A 16,950-nucleotide genomic window follows, 5' to 3' on the forward strand; every position below is an offset into this window, starting at 1 on the left:
AGGGCAGGTATTGGCAGTGTGAGTCTTGCCTGCAAAAGGGTCATCTCTATATAAGGAGGTGCAGAAGAAGAAATGTGAGGTGATATCAGACATCAGTCCACCCACAATTGATTCTAAGAATTTAATAAGTGTTAACATTCATTTTTTGTAACCCGCAAGTGTTGACTGCCTGGGTGCAGCAGCTTTTGCCTCTGCTGTTATTTGGATGAAATTTTCCTCAAGTAAAATGAGAAATATCTGACATTACAGAATAGCTGCAGTTACAAACACTACAGCTGGAGTTTCTGTTTTGTATAGTCAACATGGACAAGAAGATGCCAGAGCTTCTCGATTTTCTTCATGCACCAAATTTAATGAGGAAAAAACATTTTTTCTTCCTTCACTCCCTCTTCCTGACTGTAAACACTGTGTTTATCATCACTAATAGTTTGAGAATGATTTACTGTGTCAGCAGTAAACCCTTTGTCTGAGATCTGTATCTATCGTTGTTGAAGTTACTGCTTGACTATTAACCATGGTGACGGTAACTGACATCATTCTTCTCTAAATATCCTTTGATGGAGTATTTGATTACATTTCCTAGGTAAATATCCCCAACTATATAAAGCCTTGTGTGTCCCCTGCAGTCTCAAATGAGCGTGAGAGACTCACAACTAATATTACATCAAGATTCAACAGATTCATCTGAATTTAGCTCTGCACTTAGGTTATAAATTAAATTTTTTTTTTCCCTTTTAAATGAAGAGATCTGATTTGACAAAATGACGGGTCAAATCGTGTTTTTTGTGCTGTTTTTGGGAATGACAGGTTAGTAATTGTATTTATGTTCCTTTAATCCATTTTATGGTGTGTTTATTTTTGCCTAAGTGATGACTTGAATTTTTTGGATCAGAAATAAAATCTTACAATCTTAAAAAACTTGTCATAATTTTATTTATCCGTGTTTTGTTTCATGTACAGGTGTAGTGACTGCTCAGGCTGTCAGTAAGTATCTTTTCAAAACTCTAAAGATTTGACTTTTAATGCTTTATCCTCAATTTATATCAGCCTCACATTTCACAGAGGAGTAAAGACTGAAAGCCTGTGATGAATATGTTTTATATTTATGTTTGCAGAATATTAACCATACAGGCCTTTTCTATCTTTTTGTCATGATCTACCTAATTGCTTATTAGGACCTCTTTACCCAACATCTGGAACTGTAAGCTCTGCGGTAGATGATGGAAGTTCTCCACCGATTACCCTGCTAAGACCTTTTTTCTATTTTGGGAGGACATATAACAGCATTTATGTATGTAAAATTAACAGGAACAATTCATTTACTACATTTGTACCATAAAAATATTTAGCTGTCTAATTAAACTTCCTGCCACTAATTACAATATAAAATGTGGTTTGCAAAACAAAATCCAAATCTGTTCATCTAGATGTTGTGACAGGAAATCTTTTTCTTTTCTATTTTTTTCAGGTCAATCATAATGGACACCTAACATTTACTGGTCCACTAAGGGACTTTACAAGTCAGAGGTTCCCACAACGTATCAGAGACATCATCGCTCCATTCTGGACAGATTTAGACAACAGAGGAAATGGTCAGATCTACTACAAACAATACACCAGTGGCAGTGTTCTCCAGCAAGCTACACGGGACATCAATCAATACTTTCCAGGACTGAACTTTAATGCCAACTGGGTCTTTGTTGCAACTTGGTTTGAGGTGGCCTATTATCCCACAAGCGGAACAGTAAGTCAGCTTCCAAAATTTGGAATCAAATTATGTGCTTATGTGTGATGTGTACGTGAAAGTCTGTTGCCTACTTTACTAATTCAGGAACAGTAGGTTAGTGTAATCTAGTGTCACCTTCCAGACATAAAGACATAAATTCATGTGATATATTTCATACAAAGATTATTTTTGAATATTGAGCTTTTTTTTTTTTTTTTTTTTTAAAGTGATACCAGAAGATTACATAAAGCATTTCATACTAACAAACTAAGGTAGTTAATAGTATTTATCTGAAATCTAGATCATTCTAACCGAAGCACAACTTAATGTCTTATGAACTAATACATTTGATAAAGTGATACATGAAAAGTGTATCATAACAAAATTAGGTGTAAATCCAGCAGAACACTGATCAAACAGAACATATAATAACTGAATTCATATTTTCCAGCGCACTACTGTCCAAGCTGTGCTGATCTCTGGAGGCCACTATTCATTTGTGCTGATGAACTACGGTATAATAGCCTCAACAACACTGAGAATTCAGGTCAGACCTACTATAGTCAATACTCTGCATATTTACTAATGAAAAAACATTCATTATTTCTAAATGCAATAATCATATTTTTGTGACTCACACTTGCAGGCTGGTTATGATACAATCGACTCCACTCACTATTATGTCCTCCCTGGATCATTCACCAGTGCTGCATCAGGGAGTAACTCAAATTTTCGCCTTGGCAGCAACGTCAATGAACCAGGTCGCTGGGCCTTCCGGACAGACCATGGATCAACAGGCTGCACTTTTAATGGTAAGACTGCAGGATACAGGAGGCAACTGCTTCTGCAGCCTTTGTGTTATATAACATTATAGTGATGTGCATCTGTGAAAGGCAAGGCAAGAATTCTAATCACAGTGCATTAAGAGTACAGTAAAGCAATGAGGTTGAGGTTATTAACGTTAAAGTGACTGTTGTTGGAATCAAGAACTAATGAAGGAATTTCAAATTGTTAGTTGGATGCTTAAAAACATTCGTCCTACCTGCTTAAAGGATGTTTAACCCATGAATTCAGAGGTTTTGAAAGATTTTGAATGGCAACATATGGCATGCAAAGAATAACAAATGATAGAGAGAGAAGCTGTTCCCAACAAGGTGACTTATCCTAAGGCAAGATTCACATGGACACACAGATTACTTATCACAGTTATAACTTCTTCATTTTGGTACTTAACTGCATAAGGAACTATCTCCCTCGCTCAGGATATGTCCACTGATAACGGATTTGATTTAGTGGCGTCTGCACTGGTGTTTGAAAAGTTCCATATTTCAGCATAAACAATGCATGCAAAGCAGACAACGAAAAATGAAATGGATGAGGTTTCTCAGTACATTACAGCTGGAGCCTTAAATATGTAAATATGAATCCTACACCATTTGTACTTTGGTGGCCAGGAATCACTGGGTTAGGTGAAGGTCAACTTGTTGTTGAAGCAAGAAAGATGGACTTGGCACTACACCAGTAAGCTAAGTACCTGTTCTTTATCTAAGTAGGTTGATGTTGTGCAATGAGAGCTGACCTATATACAGAAGAGACACAATTGTCATGCACATCACACACCATTGCTCCTGGAACTGTTTTTGAATAATTATTTCACAGAATAATAATTTACACTTGTATTGCCCATCCCCATTTTACACATATTATTGTTATTGCATGTGTTTAGTCTGCTTAATCACAGTGCATTGTCATATATTTCATTGAGGATTTACAGCTCATCACAGTACGGAAACAGCTTTAGTGAAAGTTGCAGATGGCCTCTGACAGTGGTCTCATCTCTGTACTTGTGCTGCTAGACCTCAGCGGAGCGATCAATAACAACAGTATTTTATTGCAGAGATTAGAGCAGGCCATAGCAATTAAGCTCTTGTTTGAATCATGTCTATCTAATAGACTCCAGTTGGCTCATGTAAACCGGGAGTTGTCTTCACACTAAGGTTAATTATGGAGTTCCAAAGGATTCTGTGCTAGGACCAGTTCTGTGTACATTATACATGGTTCTCCTAGGCAGTATCTTTCAAAGGCATTGCGTATATTTTAACTGCTATGCAGATGATCTCCAGCTCTGTCAATGAAGCCAAACGACGAAACTGTGGGAACGTCTTAAAGACATAAAAACACGGGTAACCTTCAACTTCCTGCTTCTAAATTCAGATCAAACTAAGTTGATTGCACTCAGCCATGAAAATCTTAAAAACATGATGTCTAACCAGATGCATACTCTGGATGGGATTACCTTGGCCTTAACACTAACAGAAATTTTGTTTTTGACCAGGTTATGTCCTTCACTGCTTATATTTAACACATACTCAGGATTGCTTTTTTTTTTTTTTTTTTTTTTTTGCATTTATGCAGTATCTCTAAAATTATAAACATCCTATTTCAGAGTGATGCTAAAAAATTAGTTCATGCATTTATTACTTGAAGGCTGCACTACTGTGATTATCAGGTTGTCCCCAAAACTCACTGAAAAGCTTTAAGTTGATCCAAAATGCTGCAGTACGGATAGGGAGTAAAAAGACAGAACATAATTCTCCCTGTTAAATCCAGAATCAAACTTAAAATCCTTCTCCTCATGTATAATCAGGACCCAGCTTATCTTAATGCTGGTAGGGGCTGTAAAACAGTTGGGATTTACCTGCTGTTATTTTGGGAACTTTACTCATATAAAGTGCCTTGAGGCAATTACTGTTGTTATTTGACACAATATGAAAAAATTTAAGGTGTGAAAGTTTTTTCCTAAAGCTTTATGAATGTAAATGTCTGGAAATTTTACACTGGGAATAAGGGACATTCCCTTTTACTCTTTTTAAGGTGAATTAGTGCAGCTGGGTGCTTCATTCTGGAGTGACAGGACCTGTGCACAGAAGTGCACATGTACCTCAACAGGCCTGCAGTGCCGCAATGAGCCGTGCTCCTTTTCACAGATCTGCAAGCCAGCTTCCTTCCAGTTCTCCTGTCAGACAGTGCCAAGAGGAACCTGCACCATAAGTGGTGATCCCCATTACTACACCTTTGATAACACAGTGTTTCACTTTCAAGGCACTTGCACGTATGTTCTCTCTGAGCAATGTAATAGTGGACGGCCCTACTACAGAGTAGAAGGCAAAAATGAGCACAGAGGCAGTACTCAAGTCTCTTGGACACGACTGGTGAAAGTGCATGTCTACAATGACACGATTGAGCTTGTCAAAGGACGCCGTGGTCAGGCTAAGGTTGGTCATTTTGATTCTGGATAAATTCTACACTTTATGACCAGATATTCTTTTCTCACTTGATATATTTGCTGGTTTTTTACAGGTTAATGGGAACTTTGCATCCACTCCATTCTCCCTTAGCAATGGCACCGTGCAGGTTTATGAGTCAGGTTTTTCTGTGTTTGTCAGCACTGACTTTGGTTTAGTGGTGTCTTATGACACAAATCATCATGTCCAGATCAGCTTGCCCTACACTTACCAGAATGGTACATGCGGTCTTTGTGGAAACTTCAATGGCATTCGTAGAGATGACTTTCAAACTCGTGACGGTGAGGTTGTGAGCTCTGATGTGGTTTTTGCTAACAGCTGGCAAGCATCTGGGGATGATGAGCCTGGCTGTGGGCCACAGTGCGGAGGTCTGGACTGTGCTGTTTGCACTGTAGAAGAGACAGCATTGTACAGCAACACTGACCACTGTGGTATCCTCAGCAGTAGTTCTGGACCTTTCACTGCTTGCCATCAGCAACTTCCTCCACAGTCCTTTGTGGACAGTTGTGTGTATGATCTGTGTGTAGGAGGAGGGTACCAACCTATTCTCTGTCAAGCTTTAACCGTGTATGCAAGTCAGTGTCAACAAAGTGGTATTCAGCTACCAAGTTGGAGGACACCTGGCTTTTGTGGTATGTTAATCACTTTTTTTTGTTTTTTGCATTATTTCAAAATATCATTGTATTAAAATTCCACCGATGTAAATATCAATGTTGTTCTCTTATTCCTAGAAATCCCATGTCCAGCCAACAGCCACTTTGAGTCTGAAGGCACAGGATGTCCACCTACCTGTGTTAATCCCAACTCTACCCATAACTGCCCTCTACCTCCCCAGGAAAGCTGCATCTGTGATTCAGGCTACATCCTCAGTGGTGGGGTCTGCGTCCCTCATGCTGAGTGTGGCTGCAGCTTTGAGGGCCGTTACTACCGCTCTGGACAAACTGTAATACTAGACGAAGACTGTGGGAGACGTTGTAGCTGCAGTTATGGCTCCATGACTTGCCACTCTCATGGTTGTGGGCCACTTGAATCATGCAGGGTGGAGGATGGAGAAAGAGGATGCAGACCAAATAGCTATGAAACATGCTGGATCAGAGGCCCAGGGTCATATCAGACATTTGATGGACTGACATACCAATATCCTGGGGCGTGTCGATTGACACTTGCCAAAGTTATGGGACTGTCCAGTCACCCACACTTCATGGTGACAGCAGAAAAAGTGCCAAAAGGCCAGCAAGGTTTTGCACGAATTCTGCATTTTGAAGCAGAGGGGATACACGTATCTATTGAGATGGCAAGGAACAGTAAAGTGAAGGTAAGTGAATGGAACACTTACTTAAAATTATGTTCTTCCTTTAATATTTATTTATGTGTACACGGACACAATACTGCTTAAGTCTTGTTAACTGCAAAAAACTGGATGATCCTGCAGGTTAACGGTCAGCTGATCAGGCTACCTTTCAGCACTACATCCAACCGCATCCAAATCTTCCACAGCAGCATTTACAGTGTCATCATTCGCACCTCCTTTGGTGTAACTGTGCAGACAGTCTGGCCTCACTTTGTACGTGTCACTGCTCCTGGTGTCTACAATGGTTCACTGGGTGGACTCTGTGGTAATTACAATGGTCATCCACATGATGACTTCCGCACACCCAACGGTGTTCTGGTCAACAGTTCTCAGGATTTTGGAGACAGTTGGCGAGATGGCTCTCTGGCTGCTCACTGTGTGGAAAGCATGAACCAAAATTCTACAACTAATTACAATTCTACTGAGTACTGTGGCATTCTCAGCTCACCAGATGGGCCATTTGTACCCTGTTGGTCTGTGGTTGACCCGAGCCAGCAGGTGGATGTATGTGTGGAGATCATGGGGGCCTGTAACAATCCAGCATCAACTCTGTGTGGCGTCCTACGAGATTATGCACTAATGTGTCAACAGAAGGGTGTTGCCTTAGGACAATGGAGAAATGCAACTGGCTGTGGTAAGCATTCAACTGTTTTTGAATTAATTCTAGCCATGATCTCCAAATGTTTAAAAATGCTTTTTTATGTTAACCTGTTTGTTTTTCTCCAGCACTAACCTGCCCATCAAACAGCCATTATGAACTCTGTGGAACCTCTTGTCCTTCTGCTTGCCCCAGCCTCTCTTTCCCCTTCACCTGTGATACTGTGTGCCAGGAGGGCTGTCAGTGTAACAGTGGTTTTATCCTCAATGGTGACCAGTGCGTTCCACCAACATCTTGTGGATGTTATCACCAAGGACGCTATCACCAAGGTGGTGAGCAGTTCTGGGATGGTGAAGAATGTCAGAGCTTGTGTACCTGTAACGGCACTACAGGGAACGTCCACTGTACTCCCAACTCCTGTGGGCCCCAGGAGTCCTGCCGTGTGGTGGAGGGCAAGTTTGGCTGCCATCCCAACCCTCATGGCACCTGCTCTGCCTCTGGAGACCCTCACTACATAACCTTTGATCGTAGGGCCTATGACTTTCAAGGAAGCTGTCGCTATGTTCTGGTGACCCTCTGTAATGCCACTGATGAGCTCAATCAGTTTTCAGTGGAAGCTAAGAATGAGGCATTGAATGGGCGTCCACTTTCAATAGTAGCTGAAGTTTTTGTGAATGTCTGGGGCTACGACGTGCATATGTCAAGGGACAGAAGAGGTTTGGTACAAGTAAGTAGTTAGTGATAGTTCTCATTCAATGATTGTTATGAACAATTTCAGGTGTATGAAGTAAATGTAAATGTGAAAGAAAAAAATAACAATTAAAAAGTAGAAAAACTACCCACTGATTTTCTTTGCATATCTCTTCTAGGTGAATGGAGTAACTAGAAATTTACCTATTGTCTTGAATGAAGGTAACGTTTCTGTCTACGCAACAGGATCTCGTATACTTGTCAGCACTAATTTCGGCTTGAGTGTTACCTATAATGGATATAGTGCAGTGTTTATCTCCGTACCACCAAATTACAGGTACAATTCCCACCCATCAAAGCTGCAGTAATTATTGTTTGACATGCTTTAAAAACCAGGATACTCAAATCTACATAAGTCAGTTATTTACTAATAATTTATCCTTATGAAACTAACACAAGGACTATTGCTAACTGTTGTCATCAACAGAGAAAAAATATGTGGACTTTGTGGAAATTTCAATGGAAATTCAAATGATGACTTTCACACACCATCTGGAACGATAGTCACATCTCCAGATGAGTTTGGGAGAGCCTGGAAGGTGCCAGGCAACTACACGTGCAATGATGGCTGTGGCTCCTCCTGTCCACAGTGTGCCAATGAACAGCCTGCTAGAGATCAGTGTGAGGTGATACAGGCAGCTGATGGGCCCTTCAGTTTCTGCTACGAGGAGGTGGACCCGGCGCCATATTTCAACGACTGCGTGTTTGATGTATGTTTGTCAGGAAATCAAGGCCACGATCTCTTGTGCAGTGCCATTGAATCATATGTCAGTGCCTGTCAGTCTGCTAATGTTCGAATCTATCCCTGGAGAGAGAACACCACCTGCAGTGAGTCAACATGTTGTTTTATTATATTTATATTTAAATTTACAAGAAATTTGCTCACCACTTAACTAATTTGACAACACTCATTATATCCAGATTGTATTACATTAAAAGTGGTATGTCTCACTAGTGCCATTTGTCACGTTTCTCACTTATTAAGCACTGGACTGTCCAGCCAACAGCCATTATGAGCTGTGCGGTACTGACTGTGGCCACACCTGTGCCAGTAGCATTGATGAAACCTGTGAGCAGTTCTGCTCTGAGGGATGTTTCTGTGATGAAGGCTTCATCAAGAGTGGGACCAGGTGTGTCCCAGTGGAAAGCTGTGGCTGCCAGTATGATGGATTCTACTATGATGTAAGACATATTAAAGTCAATAGTAAATATTCTTTGAAGTAATTCCCTTCAAATCAGCAGAATCAGCAGACTTGCCCTTCTTACATTTAGAAAGTTTCGTGAAGTGGTTTGGACTGTGACAAAGCTTAAAATTCAGAAATATATATTAAACAAACAACAGAGTCTATTACAGCTCAGTAATAATGTGGTAATATTGAGGTAACAAGGTGGAGATAAGAAGATAAAAATAGAGACATAACAAATATTTGTGATCTACTGAGCACTATTACGTTTAACTCTAATTAATAACAGATAATAAATTATAAGTGATAATATGGATATAAATGTGTGTACATGAGTTAAAAGTACAGTAATAGTATAGTCACAATCACTAGCAATAAAACACATTTCATATATGCTAACCTCATAATAATAGGGTAATAAGATACTAATAGGATTTTAGGTTTTAATGTATTAGGATACCATTACCATATTACCATAATGCTGGAATGAATCCTGCCTCATTCACCAACATTCTTTTTTGTTTGACAACAGTAACACTGTAAATATTATGTTTAAATCTGCTATCTTACCAGGAATCAATGTTGGTTTCTGTTCAATAACCAAGAATCAAGCTGAAAAAATGCAAAACTGTCTGTTTCTTTTTAAATTCCATATGAATAATCTTTAAGAAAATTAATTATTACTTGGAAATATGTGGTAGTTTAGGTCTAATAACCAGAAATCAGGGTTGCAAAATATAAAACATGTTAGTTCCATGTTAATGACCAAAAAAATCCAAACCATATAAAAAATTTCAGGAAGCATGATGAATACCTGGAAACGTCGTAGTTTCTGTGAAATAGCAAATAATAGGGGTTGCAAAATGCAAAACTACAATTTATAGTTTCATATAACTGAAATCTTAGGACCACAATGTCTTTATAGGGTATCATATATTCAGCATACCTATTATGACTATTTTATATTACACCAAGAAAATAATTAATATTTAGCTATACAGGCAGAATGGTGCTCTAACTCTTTAAACTGAAGATTAAAAATAAAAAATAAAATAAAAACCAGTCCATAAATAAATAAATGCATTAAACAATCAGTTGAAGATTATACAGCTACATCAGAACAATTAAATACTTTTTTTCATGCAGCTCTTTTCCACACAGTTATTGAAGTTGCAGCATTTAGCATCTGTCCTCTCTGTGGGACAAAGTTCAAAAGATACGACTAGTTGCTCTGTCGCAATATTTATTATATTATTAGTTGCAGTTTGCAGTGATCTAGCAATTACTGCACTAAATCACCTACAATTAATGAAAAAAAAACTTCAAAATGGTATTTTAAGAACTATATTTGTTGTATCAATTTGGCTATGATTTGGTGTGGTGTGGTTCACAGGCTGGCGAGTCCTTTTGGACAGACGGTTGCTCACAGAGATGTGAATGTCACGCTCCAAATGACCTGCGATGTTCTGCTTCGTCTTGCACTCCTGAACAGCAGTGCTCCATCAGAGACGGCCAGCTGGGCTGTTACGATGCCATGTCCACCTGCACTGTGTGGGGGGATCCACACTACATCACCTTTGATGGAGCAGTGGCTCATTTCCAGGGAACTTGCTCCTACATCATCACTGAGAGCACAAACCATGGCACCAATGAAACACAGTTTCAGGTGATAGCCACCAACAATCACCGTGGAAACAACCGTGTGTCATTTGTGTCAGCAGTGGACATATATCTCTCAAATCATCCAGAAAGTGTGTACATCAGGATCGGACCCAATAAAAGAGTAACGGTAAACTATCTATCACTTTTAAGATGAACAGCATTCTACTTTGTCTAATCTGCACAAAAGTAACAACACACACTTATTGCATCTCTTGTCCTCTCAGGTAAATGGAAATGATGCTTCTCTTCCCACCACAGTGGGAATCTTAGCTCAGGTGGTAAGGCAGGGAAGCTACATAGTGGTTGATGCCTCTGACTTGCTAGTCCAGTTTGATGGTCAGAGCACTTTACTGGTCAGACTGGGCCAAAACCGTCATGACAGAGTCACAGGGATGTGTGGAAACTCTAACAATGATCCTTCAGATGACAAAGTCTTACCCAATGGCACACTGGCACAAAATGATAATTATTTTGGACACAGCTGGAAGTCACCCACCAGCCAACCAGGGTGAGTTGCAGTGGAAATCACTATTGATGCTTCAACAAGGCAGTAGCTGATGGCAGTATGATTTGTCTTTTCCAGATGTGGCTCCACTGATGAAGATGATGATGGACTGAATGACTGTACCTTTAGAGAAGAATATTCCCAACTCTGCAGTGTCATCACCAACACCACCGGCCCATTCAGCACCTGCCACCTGCACTCTGACCCCCAGCCATTTTTCTCTTCCTGTGTCTACGACCTCTGCCTCTACACTCCAGCCAATGGCATGCTGTGTTCCGCTGTCTCCGCCTATGAGAAAACCTGCTCTGTTCTAGGGCTAGACATCCCTGACTGGCGCTCTGCTTTGCATTGTGGTATGTTTGCACTGCTCAAATTAGACATTTAATAAAAATTTAAATCATTGCCATTCATCACTGATGATCCTTTCTCTGTGTCTGCAGAGGAGTCAGACCCCTGTGAAAAGCTGGACTGCACAGAGCACGAGTGGTGTGGTGAGAAGGACGGTGTCTATGGCTGCTTCTGTAATGAGCACCACCATCGGCCAAACAATGAGAGCTTCGGTGCGGGCTAACTAAAACCTTCAGCAGTATCTGTAGTGTATTTATTGCATTAGTCAGCCTTTATATTAAGCAGTCAAGTCAACAAATGTCTTTCAAATCAGTATTGATGACTCAGCTTTAAAAAATATCATGCCATAATGGGTCAGATTGTGTTTCTCTCTCCTTCTTAGACGCGTCCATCACTTGTGTCAGTAGTTCTGGCACCATATCTCTGTCCCGCTGTCAGCTGTTTGAGGCCGGCTTCCACTCTGATGCCCTCCATCTTCGAGATGAAACCTGCAACGGGACTCTTGAGGATGGTCGACTGGTTTTCCACTTCAACAGTGATGACCAGCTTTGTGGGACAATGCTGAGGGTACAATTAGTACATTGAAGGAATCTTCTGGGCAGCATTTTTAATTTTTGAAAATATGCTTAAACTCTTTTGTCTTCTTACTCTTAAGAGCAACGGGACCCATTTCAGTTATGAGAACACTATCAGCGGGGATGTGGACCCTCATCATGGCCTTATAAGTCTTGAGAAGAGCATCCACCTGTACTTCTCCTGTGACTATCCTCTGACCCAGAACCTGTCTATGGAAGTTGGCATCAACCCTGTAGAAAGGTGATAACCAAAACACCATCTGGCTTACATTTTTTTTTTTTTTACTTTTTGGTTATATGACATTGTGGTTGCTACTTTTTCAAAGGTACATAGCTCGCTGAGCTTTATAGAAATCTCAGTGTTTGATTGTCTTCATGACTAAATGACCATGTGAATCACCATCATTTTACCCTGTCTTTGTTTAATAAAAACATTATTCTAATGTGCTCATTTTTTTGTACACCCACTCTGTCACCTTAATTTGTTTTGATCATTTCCAATTACTATCTGCAATATGTTCTAATTGGTGGTTGAACACTTTTATATGTAATTTCTTCTAGGCTGTATCACCCTATCTTTGTACTGCTGTTTATAATAAATTTACTTAAGAGTTAGAGTGCTTTTCTATTAATGCATTAATTGTGTATTTCCCTCATTTGTGTTACATATTTATGTATATATTTTGCTACAAACTGCACACCCACCTGACCGCTTTATGAATTCCAAATCCTGAAAACATCTTGTTTTATCATGTTTACCTGTAGCATTGTGAACAAGAGACTTCCATCTGGTCTGGGCCATTATCATTTGAGGATGATACCCTACCGGGACCCTGGCTTCCACTTCCCTTTGACCAGAAACAGAAATTTAGAAATGGAATTAGATGAGAGGTTATACATTGAGGTTCAGACGCAGGGAATCGATGAGCGGCAGATCTCCACTATCCTGGACTCTTGCTGGGCAACGCCTGTTAATGATGCCAGCTACCCCGTGCGCTGGGATCTGATCACCACACAGTAAAGACATTGCCTTAACTTTTCTTTTCTGATGGGTGAACTTAATCATCTTCTTATCATAACTAAGTTGTTTGCACATTAACACTGCAACTTTCACATTATGCTGTTACCTAGGTGTCCTAATCCAGCAGATGGCACAGTAGAGCTGATTCAGAACGGCGTCTCCACCGTAGCCCGTTTCTCATTCAGGATGTTCACCTTTGCCAACTTTTCATCTATCTACCTGCACTGCCAGGTCCACCTGTGTCTTTTGAGACACAATAACTGCACAGCTGTACGTACTATTTATAACGATTTGTATTAACACTGGGAAAAAATCTTTCATACCACTTATTGGATTCCTTCATCTGCTGAAATCACTCTGCTTTCCACAGCATTGCTACCCAGGTTACCATGCAAGAGTGGTGAGGGATATTTCCTACCATGACAGTGAAGGCATCTCATTGGGACCGCTAGTATTGAACACAGGTAACATTTGTACAACATTGGCAGTCTTGTAGATGATACAGCTGCATAATCAGTGGATTGTGATAATTGGATTCATGAGCCAAGTTTGAATTCACTGTAGATTTTGGTTGTTTTCTAACAGAAAGAAGAATGAAAGCAAGCAGCTCTCCAGGCCTCTTGACATCTCTGGTGACCCTGATAATCTGTTTGCTGACTGCAAATATTCTGATCTAGAGAAATCAAGTTGATGCACAAATTACAGCAAACTCAGCAATCATATAATAACTTAGTAAAAGCACAGAAAATAGAATCAGAAGACTTTTTTATATGCACAGAGGAATAGTGATGGTTTGAAAAGTGGATGTTACTGAATATTTGACATCTATTAAAATACTTCTTATTTGCTCTGAGCACTCCTACATGTAATTTCTGCAGTTTTTCTTTGCAACACTGGAGGGCAGCATCTGATCAAAAACATATTTGTATGCTTCTGTTTCCAGTTCATGAGTTTTACCTTCAGGTCATTCAGGATTGTTTTAACATCGTTACATCATGATTTATTTTGTGGTATTCATCCATTCATTAGCAAATATAAAAATAATGAAGAATAAATGTATGTTTGAAATATTAATGCCTTGTAAACTGTGTCAAAATACAGTCTGAGTTGATTGATGGTCTTGCTTTCTTTTTCTTTTTCTGTTTCTTTTTTTTTTTTTTTAAATAAAAATGTTACTACATTGCTTTTGAGTCATGTGGGATTATAATATTACCTATGCCATGTTAGACTCCTAATTAAAGATTGTGAATTATTATGTAGTTTTAGTTTGCATTATTCTCCTGAATTAGAAGAAGGTGATAACTATTGCATTTGTTAAACTGATTTGCATTACATTAGACTGCTGATTTATTGTGAATGAATCATATTGTTTTATGATGCATTATACTGCTGAGTTATAAGAAATACTGTTCGCAGAAAGTCATCGCCTTATTTGTCTGATTAGAAAAGAACAGAGCATACCGGAGAGGTTTTCTGCCCCATCTCAGCAGGAGCAGATAAACAGGGAGCCAAGGTCGTAGCTTAGGCGCCGTGTGAGAGAAAGAATGTCAATGTTTAGGCTTTTATGATTAGGCGGGGGCCACTAGAGGCTATAAGAGTTTGATCAACGCTCCACCATTTTGATATCTGATGCTGTCTGCGTACGGTGTCCATCTCCCACGCGTGTACATTAAAATCATCGTTTGACTCAACCCGGCCAGACCAGTGTTGTTATTTTGGTTTTCCTCTTGTATCCATCCCCAATATTTGAATCCGTAACAGTTAGGGGGCTCGTCCTGTGGTATTGGAGTGGAAGTTGGAGGTTTAGACGGTCCGAGGTTGTCGAACGGACAGGCACAAGCCAGTGGTCTGACGTGAGTGGGCATAAGCCGGCTTATACAAAGGTAAGGCACTACCTGTTGAATCATTTCCTTTTTTTTTTTTTTTCTTTTTTTTTTTTGTGTCCCGTTTGGATCTTTAGCCATCAGAATTGTTGTCTTAAGGCCAAGAAAGATGCCAAGCGGATTTATTTTACCAAGTGGATCATCATGGCCTTGCTATATTGGTCCATTTGATTGACCTTTATTATAATTATGAATTTATTTTGTTTTCAGTTGCTACAAACGGGACAGACATGACTGGGGGATAGGACAGGGAGAAAGAATGAAAGAAAGAGAGGGAGAGAAAGAAAACCAAAGGGGAGAAGAGACGGTGAGACTGGGGGAAGAAAGAAAAAAAAACAAACAAACAAAAAAAACAAAACACCTGGGTCACCTGTATGGAGAAAAAAACCAGAAGAGAAAGCAAACAACAAAGAGCAACATAATAAAAAAAAACAGCACCATCACAATAAACTAGCTAGCAGTAGATATCAGTAGATACTAAATAATAAATGATATTGTGCAGCACGCAAGATAGACAGCGCACAATGTGCTTTGAGGCAGCAGCCAAGAAAGCTGTAGTCCGCGTCTGTGAATACCCGTGTGTACACCTGTGTGCATACCTGTGTGGATCAGCATGCTTGCATTCCAAAGGTTTCTCCATGTAACGATCTGCTAGGGAGTGTGGGGGGGCCACAGCCCCGTCCTCCAGGGTATGAAGCAGGTATGGAGGAGATCAAAACTCCAGACATCCAGAGGCCCCCAGAACACAAGAGACCAAGGAAGACCAACAGAGGGGCAGCCGCGCCACTGTCCCAGTAAGAGCTGAGGAGAGTCCCAGATGAGGGCTCACTCAGCAGCCGCGGAGCAGAAGCCAAGGGGAGTTGCAGTGACGCGCCCGTGAGCTCCGCCGGCAGCCAGCTGTGCCTGAGTGACCGAGCCCCAGGCCGAGAGGCCGGGGGCACCCCACCTCCGAAGTGGCCCGAGCGAGCCCCAGGCTCCAGGCCCCGATAAGCGGCCGCCAAGGAGTGAGCCAGTGTGTACCCAGACGCCCACCCCGAGACACAAAGAACCACCAACGCACCGACACCTGAGGGAGTCCGCCACCGGCAGGGGAAGTGGTGGTGGGTGGAGATAGGCCTCCAAACCTTGGAGGGCCTGAGATGTCCCCAGAGAGGTGGCGTCTGATACCCAACCTGACATATAGACACAGACATACAGGCACACACAGATACAAACATCCATTCCCAACCTCATGCTCTCATATGCACTTACTCCACACTCAACCAACGTGGAGACAGACATAAAGAGACGCTGTACACACGATCACACTCCCCAAGCGTACTCTACGAACCGGGTCTAGGTACCCTTGCCCCTGGAGGGGGGAACTGCACCCAGACCCAGGTGGTGTTACCCTTTTCCCTGCGGTGGGGAGAGGCAGACCGCCCCGACTCCGCAGCAGCAGGGAGGCCCCACACTCCAGACCGCAGTCGGACGGCCAACTCCTCCTAGCCCCTCCGCTCCAGCAGGCCGCATAGAACGGGGGTGAGAGAAGACTCCAAACCTCCCTCCACCCGCTCATTGTAGTGTTGATGCATGTGTGTTCTAAGGTGCAATTAAAACCCAGGAGGGCTTGGAGCTACCTGCCAGAGAGTAGCAGGTAAGCGCATGGTCCCTCCTGATAGCCCTCAATGTCTACGTGTATTCAAAATTGAGAGGTGGGCAACGACGCCAGGGGTGAGGTGTACACCCTGATGGTAATTTGGACTCCGTGTATCGTGCCCACCCCCGAGATCCTATATGTATGTGTAATGAGAGTGTGAGTAATGTGAATGTCTAAGTTGTGGGATAAAATTGAGGCAGAGGCAGCCAGAAGGGGACAGGGGGGGGTGGGGGGTAGCCTCCTCTGCACCCTGGTGACATACCCCTACTCCAAGGCCCTGCATGTGTGGGTGGTTGTGGTGGAGCGGGAAGAGGGAGGCAGCTGGAGATGGGGAGGGAAAGAAGGGAGGGGCAGGTGACCCCTCCCTGGGGCCAGCTCCCCCGCTGACCCCAGTAGGCACTCC

General features: G+C 41.5%; 1 protein-coding gene and 1 pseudogene across 1 annotated transcript in view; both read left to right on the forward strand.

Annotated features, from left to right (window-relative positions):
• The window catches only part of LOC113014369 (IgGFc-binding protein-like), a 99,192-nt gene that overhangs the window by 21,404 nt on the left and 60,838 nt on the right, over positions 1–16,950 (forward strand). The window contains exons 27-39 of the mRNA XM_026155840.1: positions 961–984; positions 1,176–1,291; positions 1,469–1,744; positions 2,178–2,273; positions 2,373–2,538; positions 4,601–5,001; positions 5,087–5,663; positions 5,763–6,346; positions 6,464–7,016; positions 7,109–7,707; positions 7,850–8,007; positions 8,158–8,558; positions 8,716–8,912. Coding sequence (XP_026011625.1) covers positions 961–984; positions 1,176–1,291; positions 1,469–1,744; positions 2,178–2,273; positions 2,373–2,538; positions 4,601–5,001; positions 5,087–5,663; positions 5,763–6,346; positions 6,464–7,016; positions 7,109–7,707; positions 7,850–8,007; positions 8,158–8,558; positions 8,716–8,912 — 4,148 coding nt within the window. The remainder of the gene's footprint in view (positions 1–960; positions 985–1,175; positions 1,292–1,468; positions 1,745–2,177; positions 2,274–2,372; positions 2,539–4,600; positions 5,002–5,086; positions 5,664–5,762; positions 6,347–6,463; positions 7,017–7,108; positions 7,708–7,849; positions 8,008–8,157; positions 8,559–8,715; positions 8,913–16,950) is intronic.
• On the forward strand, positions 10,840–13,025 carry LOC113019365 (alpha-tectorin-like; annotated as a pseudogene).

This window comes from Astatotilapia calliptera, chromosome 3 (assembly GCF_900246225.1).
Source record: "Astatotilapia calliptera chromosome 3, fAstCal1.2, whole genome shotgun sequence".
Lineage (NCBI taxonomy): Eukaryota > Metazoa > Chordata > Actinopteri > Cichliformes > Cichlidae > Astatotilapia > Astatotilapia calliptera.